This window comes from Zeugodacus cucurbitae, chromosome 4, assembly GCF_028554725.1.
Source record: "Zeugodacus cucurbitae isolate PBARC_wt_2022May chromosome 4, idZeuCucr1.2, whole genome shotgun sequence".
NCBI classification, from domain to species: domain Eukaryota; kingdom Metazoa; phylum Arthropoda; class Insecta; order Diptera; family Tephritidae; genus Zeugodacus; species Zeugodacus cucurbitae.
This window is the reverse complement of record NC_071669.1, coordinates 69,587,879-69,596,312: the sequence shown is the minus strand read 5'-3', so window position 1 is coordinate 69,596,312 and position 8,434 is coordinate 69,587,879. Positions and strand designations below refer to the sequence as shown.

Genomic DNA, 8,434 nt, shown 5'->3' with positions numbered 1-8,434 from the left:
TCATTGATCTCTTACAAGTAGAATCATTAACAATCGACGATTTATTGCTATTGTGCCAATATTGAGGCGGATAAAGATGCGAAAAGCAGTGCAACAATGGCAAATGGGACACATTGCACACAGGCGTGTGGCCGCACAAATGCCAATGCCAATGTCTCAATAATAGTCTCTATAACTGTGGCTGTTGACTTGTCTGTGTACACAAGGAACTGCTGACAAGCATACAATGCACGCTTTGTACTACGAACCCTAAGAGTCCTTCGACACATATTCGTATAAGAATGCGCGTTTGTGTGTTGATCTCTACAGCACTGTGCCAATAAATTTCGCTAATCATCGCAAGCGGCTACGGCGGCGCATTCGGCATGGCATTTTTTGGCAAACGAAGGTGCTGAAATCGATCGCAATCTGCTGTCTTGTCACGTGGTCACACGCAAGTAACTGTTGTATATGTAAGTGTGTGTGTGTTTGTAGGCATTAAAAGATCAGTGCAGCTAACAAGGAGTGCAAAAAGGATGCACTTTCTGCAAGGGGCGCGCTCTTCTATGTTCATTTGCTGTGAGTTATTGTTTGCTGAATTGGCAATTTTCTTCAATCTCTGTGTGTGTGCGTGTGTGCAGATTATGCAAATCGAATTTAAATGCGATTTTAAGTGTTGTTCGCACACAATTTGCATTCGCAGCGGATTTTTTGCGAATATTATTATCATTTTTTTGCTTTGGCTCGAAGGAAGAAAGTATGCAAATTAGTTGTTGTTTTTTTTACATATTAATTTCTTTGGTCTCCTCAGCGTCTTCTGTTGTGTATACGTGCTTATTACAAGATTAACGGGACGCCTAATGAACTCCTCTTGACATGTTGTAAAACTCTTGCGTGAGAATTTCAAATATTTGCATGATCGCCAAAAAAAAAATGAGCTGTTGCTCCCCGTGAGTATGTGCTGAAATGAGTATGCTATTGCTCTCCTATACCCATTAGCTTCATTTATCATGTGTTGTAGCGAACTTCATTAGTTTGCATTTCGCGTGTGGAAACTTTTTGAGTAGCTTAAAGGATTATGTGCGAAATTGTATGCAAATTCTCAAAACATTATAATATATGTTTACAAATATAAAGGATTTGAAGATGTAAGCGAGCTGCTTCTTCAAGCAATTTTTTATATAAACAGTCTTATGTACATAAGTATATGTAAGTCTCCAGAAAGCGCGCCTTAGTTCCTGAAATTAAAAAATTTGCTCTCTTGCCTTCCGTTATTTTTCCATTTTGTATTCTATAAATTAAAAATCAAAATTTATTCCACTAACAGCTACTCCTTTCACTCAGCAAATAGAACAGATGCAGCGTTTCGTCAAAATTTCTTATGTTGCACCAAAAGTTCTCAGCCTTTAATAAAATACTTATAAAAAAAGTAGGAAAATTTAAAATTAAAAAAAAAAATGATAAAAAAAATTCGAAAATCATCTTCACACGCTTTTCTTGCAAGCAATTTGAATAAATCGCCGTCGCCACGCTAGCGTAAATAAAAGCCAAGACCAGAAGCAGCATTATAAAGGCAAAAAAAAAATTAAAAAAAAAATCGAATTCATAAGACACAACCGAAAGTGGTAAATAAGTGAAAAATCAAATAAAAAATCACGAAAAAAATGCTCATATTTATCATGTTAAGCGTTTACCTAGGCAAATAGATAAATGCTCGCGGCAGCAAGTATCCTCGGCGGCTGTATAGCTTGTCTTGTACGCGCTGGCGCTGGTGGTGGTGGCAGTACTTTGCATAAGTCCATGTGTGTGTGTGTATGTGCGCCTTTCGTCCTTAGGCGATTCTGTATGCAGATGAGTTTTTTTTTGCTGTTGCGCTGCTCCGTTGTGCGTGTCCTTTCGCCGGTCTTCTTCTGTGTGCATTGTCTGATTTGATTAAACAAAAGGGTTTGATGTTGATGATCCGGTTGCTGCTTGCGTTGATGCTGCTGTTGCTGCTGCTGTTTTCGGCGGTGCGTCACGTAAGCATTCTTATTTTCTAATTTTTTCTACATTAGTTAAGGTATTTAGAAAAAAATGCTGAAACCCTTTCATTTTTAATATTTTTTTTTTGGATTTTTTCAATTTTTTTTATAAAGCACGATATTTGATGCTATTTTTAATTTCACTTTCGCGTGAGAATTTTTCAGTTCTTTGTGGAATTACAATTTTTTTCCTTGAAGATCGGCTAATAAAATGGAGAAGACATTTGTTTGTTTGTCAAGAAATTGTTTGATGTGCATTTCTGTATATAATTTCACTTTTTTATTTGATATTTGCTTATATTAACATAAACTTAAGGTGCTGGGATTTTAAGTTACAGTTCTCATAATCAACTCTGCTCACAACGGTATTTAAATGGTTCCACTGACTTGAAGTTTCGTTAAAATGTGATCAATAGAACTCACAAAACTTATTTAAAGTAAGTAAAGGTAGTAAAAGAGAAAAATATTTTTTTTAAGATTGCCGCATTCATTTATCAAAGCCTTGTGAACAGTAAAAATCTGGCTGTCAAACTTTCGTATTAAAAAATCGTAACCTAAAATTGTTCATGACGTCACAAACTAATGTGTTTTTCTGTCAAAGGCGCTTCAAAATTGTAACAGTACAGAACTGTCAAACTGTTATTTTAGCTAATTTTTAATATAAGAATATATTAGCCTAGTAACTCATATATACCTCCTCAAATCTTAATGAGTAAATGTCTAAAAAAATTGATTCCTTTTTTCAGGCGAAATTCATCCTAATACTTGTATTACCTGGGCGTTTTAAATTTTAAACAATTTTGATGATTTTCTTCCTCCGCACTCATGCGCGCATTGATTCCTTATTTAAAATTTCTTAGTCCCTTTGAGGTAAGTATTGCCTCATTTTTTTTTCGCCGCAATCATGCTCTTAATTTATTTCTTAAATCGCCTTACCCTCTCATTTGCATATAGTTGTAGATGTTTGCCTAGAAAAATCTTCAAAATTAACTTAGCGGTCTGTAAGCGTGAGGGTTGGTCTACAAGTTGACATAACCTAAGATCGCATTTTTTATTCCGTGGTGTCATACCTTGAGTGACGATACTGACGATGATTCAAAGGGTTTTTCCTTTCAAGCAAATTTGCATAATGTCGTGTATGTGCGCAAGGACATTAGTTGGCCCAAACGATCTCGGCAGGACTAACGATAAGCGCGGTTATGGGAACAAAGGTGCCATTCAACTGTGCACAAAGGTGGTACAATCAATATTTTTAGTAATTAATTATCAAATGTGATTGATGAAGAAAGCGAATAATGGAAATGAAAGCATGTAAATTAAGTAAATGCTGTGTGGATGGAAGATGTGGAAGTATAATCAATTTATAAAATATATAATCTACTAGTTAGTTCTTGATTTTGTAAAAGAAATTGGAGGACAGAGAAATGTTAAATTCTGGTAAAAGGTTCGAATACATCTTTATATGGAGATATATGTATATGATAATATATATTACTAATATATTTAAATTAGGTTCCAAGAGAGAAAGATAAAGATTGAAGAAATTATTTTCACATAAACTAAGAAAGCCAAGATACCGTATTTCTTTTGGTTATCGTGATTGGGCGTTATGATTCCCTATTCTTAAGAATCTAGATCTTATATAACTAACATAAACTGTGAAGGAATAATTAGTGCAAGAAATTAATAAATTAATCTATACTTTTGTGCAAAATATTAAATTAATTCCAAATTTTTACAAAATGATTAACAATGAATTTTAGGTACTATTCTTATTTATTTATTATTCAACATATGTTTTACATATTCATTATTATATTTCAAAATCTCTGTTATTTTATTTAGTGCTGTTAACTCCGACATTCATGTGTTTGAATTCAAATGACAGAACTTCCTGTTATTTATTCAACACAACCCATAAAAATTCACCACGATATAAAATTCCAACAATTTCTTTAAATGGCAACACTTCGCAGTTGGCCGGCTAATGGCACTACTAACATCTGACAGCCTGATAACGTAATTGACTGCAGCAAAAAACATAACATACAAAAACAACAAAAGAGACACGTAAGTGAATAGAGCGTCTACGTTATTTGCATCACGAAAGCAGCAAAATATTGACTCACAAAAAAAATTATTTACCAACAGTTCTTGAATTGTATTAGTTTGTTGTGAAGTGTGAATATTACAAAATTTGCATGGATATATAAGAATAATTGAATGAAAAGTTTCAATTCATATAATTACAAAGCGTGAAGTGCAACAACTGTTAAAACAAGCAAATACACGCTGGTGCACTTGAACTTTCACTAACAATTGTTTACGATTTTATAAGCGAACAGTGAGGGGCGGACGGAACTATTATTTCGTGAATGCTATTAGGCGTTTACAAATAAGTATATCGTACAATTTGGAAAATAATTTAATAAGCGAGTGAAAGGTCAGCTGTAAAGGTGAGCGCTTAGAGGCAGACCAATGGCTACAAACCGATTAATACGTGATGGAGCATGGTATTTAACGCTGACGCTCTGTTTTATATTGTGGGTGCGTCATAGTAGTGGATATTTTACCGCCTACGATGATTTGGATGCAAGTAAAAATTGCTTCTGTGAGGTGAGTCTATCAAAAATATTACACTAAACTGTTTTCGCTTTGCTAATTCTTTATTTTTACAGTTGAAAGGCTCAATAAACGATTGCAGTTGCACCGTGGACACTGTGGACCATTTTAATAACATCAAAATTTATCCACGTCTCAAATCGCTGTTGGTGAAAAACTTCTTTCGGTTTTATAAAGTAAATTTGAAAAATACGTGTCCTTTCTGGCCCGATGACAGCAAATGTGCAATACGTTTCTGTCAAGTGCAAAATTGTGATGAACAGCATATACCAAAAGGTATAATTGAGAAAAGCGAGAACTCAAAATCGCCGGCGTTTAAGGTAGGCGTACTGTGCAGTGCATTAGTATTCATTAATAGGTATTATAATAAGTAATGTACACAAATCAATTATAAGCCAACTCAGCGTTACTGGCTTATCTTCAGTTAATTTGTTGAAAAATGTTAATGAATAGTGCTTGCCACGTAAACTCGAAGTAACCGTGTGATATTAGTAGTTATTATGGGTTTCTCCAACAACAATGTTGCGTTATCAATTCTCGCAATACCTCAGTAATTGCCTATGTATGTCAGGGCTGTATTAAAAAAAAAGTGATTTTATTGAAGGCGGAATCTCCATAAATTGAGTACATATAATATTTAATTTTAGCGTTAAGAAAGATAATACATATTTATTGTTATCGCAACTAAGTGGCTATATTTATATATGTGTGTGTATTTAATGAAACAGTGATTTTTTATAAGCAATATCAAACACAAATACATTTTTATATCATATCAATTTCCCGTCCACGTACAAGCATCACTTTTCTAATGATAACTTATTTCTTTATTGCATAGTACACTAAAGAGGCGCAATCGTCGGAATGCTCTGAAGCCGAGGACTACAATAGTGTTTTGAGTTATTTGGATACGAGTCTCAGCGATCAGGCGCACCGTGAATTCGAGCGTTGGGCTAAACACGATGAAGCTGAGGAAGATTTTTGTATTTTGGAGGATCACAATAATGGTTCGCAGTATGTAGATTTGCTCATAAACCCCGAACGTTATACGGGCTACAGAGGTGAATCGGCGCATCGCATTTGGCGTAGCATTTATATGGAGAACTGTTTTGGACGTAAAAATGAATCAAAATCACTTTCGGATTTCATACCACATCTCGATTTAAACGAAGTGTGCTTGGAGCAACGCGCCTTTTATCGCATAATTTCGGGTCTACATACTAGCATCAATATACACTTGTCGGCCAAATATTTACTATCGGAAACAAAAGATTTTCTGGACCCCCAGGGTATTTGGGGACCAAATGTGGAGGAGTTTAAACGACGATTTAGTCCGGAGACAACAAATAGTGAGGGACCACACTGGTTGCGAAATCTCTATTTTATTTATTTAGTGGAATTGCGTGCATTAGCCAAAGCGGCGCCGTATTTGCGACTGGAGGAGTACTACACGGGTATTGCAGAGGAAGATGAGGAAGTCAAATTGGCTATAAATGATTTGCTATCTGTTATAGAGTGAGTAAATTTTGTTTATTGCATTATGAGTGTTTTTGCTTAAAAAAACTTTTTTATATTTTGTTACAGATCATTTTCCTCGCATTTCAATGAGAACGTGCTGTTTTCGAATGGCGTTACATCACTCAAGTTCAAAAATGAGTACAAAGAAAAATTTAGAAATATTTCCAGAATAATGGATTGTGTGGGTTGTGATAAATGCAGATTATGGGGTAAATTGCAGGTATGCCATAAGCAAATGATAAAATTTTCATAAAAATTCATTAATAAAGCATACAATATTGCAACTTCACAGACTCAAGGCCTTGGTACAGCATTGAAAATTCTCTACTCCGAAAAATTGAATGTGGCGACAGAGAGTGGATTGTGGGAACGTCCGCACATAGAGGAGAATCCGCTATTCAAACTTTCACGTACAGAAATTGTATCGCTATTCAACGCGTTCGGACGGTGAGCTTTGTCTCTTATAACAGCTAAAAGTAAATATTACTCATTGTTTCCTTCTTTTAATCAGACTTTCAACAAGCATTTTTGAGATGGAGAACTTCCGTAAAGTGCTACGGTAATAAACACATGTTCGAAACACTTGCCGCTACCGTCATATTTGTTAGATGATGCAACAAACAGTAAAAACAAATATCAATGTTGTACGACTAGTATTTATTTAGCATATAGTAGATACCACAGAGGCGCTAACAAACATTTTTCAACACTAACGTCGACCAATGGTTTCCCTTTTTACCTCAACAAAAACAAAAAATGAAATTATATCGGCGTTGTAGATAATTCTTGGAGTAGTTAAAACTAGGTTTTTAATTTTAAGCAAATTTATTTATTGAAATTGTTATTATTTAAAAGAAAATCGTTACTTAAATACTTCCCATCAAACAGTGCAATCAAATGTTGGAGATTGAATTGATCTATAAGCATGCATTATAGTTTTACAAAAATAATAAAAAAAAAAACAATTAAAATCAACAACAATCATTAAATGTGGAAAATAGCTTTATGTATTATCGAAAGATTTTAAAATATTTATTATGTATGTTTGTGTGTGTATAGTGTAATGCTCAAAAATAATGTATGTGATTTGTACATATGACAGGGATGGGTATACGTATTAAAGCGCATTAAACAAAAATAAAAAAAATGATGTTTCAATAAAATAAATACATATTTGCTGTTTGTAAATTGGAAATAAATGTATGTGAGATGAAATTATAATGCGATAAATGGCAGCTGTGGTATGAATTAAAGGAAAGGAAATGCTGGATTGAAATTATTATTTTTGTTAAATGTATATATTTTTAATTTTTTTTAATTTTATAAAATTTTTTTTTTAATTTTATAAAATATTTTTTTTTATTTTTAAAAATATTATTTCAATACATTTTTGTACGCTATTATTTTATATAATTTAAACCTTTATTATTATTTTTCACAACTCATATCTTTAATTACAATATTTTGTCAAAGTATTAAAAATTACTACATCACATCGTTGCCTCCACTTTTGTGCGAAAAAAAACTCGAAAAAGTTGTTTACGAATGCTGAAAATTGTTGCTACAACAACAAAAGCAATAATGTTTTTTTTATTTTTCTAAATAATAAACTACTATAGCAACCTTAGTTGTCTTAACATCGATTTAACAACAGCAGGACGCTAAGGACACATGTGTTACTTTGTAACAAATGTCAGAATTTGATAGCTTCATTTTAATTGTAAATTTGTTGTAGTAACGTTGTTTACCGGTCTCCGGAATTTTTATACGAAATTCACTTTGTGTTATTTGTCTGAAAAAAATTTGTGAAAAACAATATTTGTTTATAGAGCCATATTTAAGCAAAACTTGATACCAAACAGAAAAGTCAACTCTTTGCAGAACACCCATTTAATTTACCAATCAACGATATGGTGTTGCTTCAAGTGAAACGTGGCGACGAGAATCTCTTCATTTACGAGACCAGCGTCGATGAGAACACCACCGATGTCATAAGGGACATCACTGCTATTTATAACGGGCGCTTGAAAGTCTATCGCGTTTGTTCGGAAATTGAGGAACTCGTCGAGCATGGTACCATGTTGCCACCCGAAATGATTGGTCTGACCGATGAGCAAGTGGTTGAGTTGAAATTGAAGGATATTTGGGCTGAGAAATGCGTACCATCTGGTGGTTACGTTACGAACAAGGATCCACTGGGTCGCCGTAATGGACAGCAGCCGCAAGAGAAAATGCGTGAGATACTTAAGAAGTCAATGGAGGATGCCAAGAGTTTCATCGATAAGGTAAGTGTA

At 34.0% G+C, this 8,434-nt stretch overlaps 2 protein-coding genes and 1 long non-coding RNA gene across 3 annotated transcripts in view; all 3 read left to right on the top strand.

The window, feature by feature from the left end:
* The first annotated feature begins 2,027 nt into the window (after positions 1 to 2,027).
* On the top strand, positions 2,028 to 3,440 carry LOC128921560 (uncharacterized). Its single transcript, XR_008470999.1, has 3 exons — positions 2,028 to 2,437; positions 2,747 to 2,870; positions 2,955 to 3,440. It is a non-coding gene; the product is annotated as an uncharacterized LOC128921560 (long non-coding RNA).
* Positions 3,441 to 4,024: 584 nt separating this feature from the next.
* LOC105213507 (ero1-like protein) lies at positions 4,025 to 8,036 on the top strand. The gene is made up of 6 exons (XM_011186393.3): positions 4,025 to 4,616; positions 4,679 to 4,942; positions 5,461 to 6,137; positions 6,207 to 6,360; positions 6,433 to 6,587; positions 6,652 to 8,036. The coding sequence occupies exons 1-6, from the start codon at positions 4,479 to 4,481 to the stop codon at positions 6,701 to 6,703; spliced, it is 1,440 nt and encodes a 479-aa protein (XP_011184695.1). The 5' UTR covers positions 4,025 to 4,478; the 3' UTR covers positions 6,704 to 8,036.
* The window catches only part of LOC105214986 (cilia- and flagella-associated protein 298), a 24,683-nt gene continuing 24,128 nt past the window's right edge, over positions 7,880 to 8,434 (top strand). Inside the window, exon 1 of the mRNA XM_054228457.1 lies at positions 7,880 to 8,425. Coding sequence (XP_054084432.1) covers positions 8,051 to 8,425 — 375 coding nt within the window. The 5' untranslated portion in view covers positions 7,880 to 8,050. The remainder of the gene's footprint in view (positions 8,426 to 8,434) is intronic.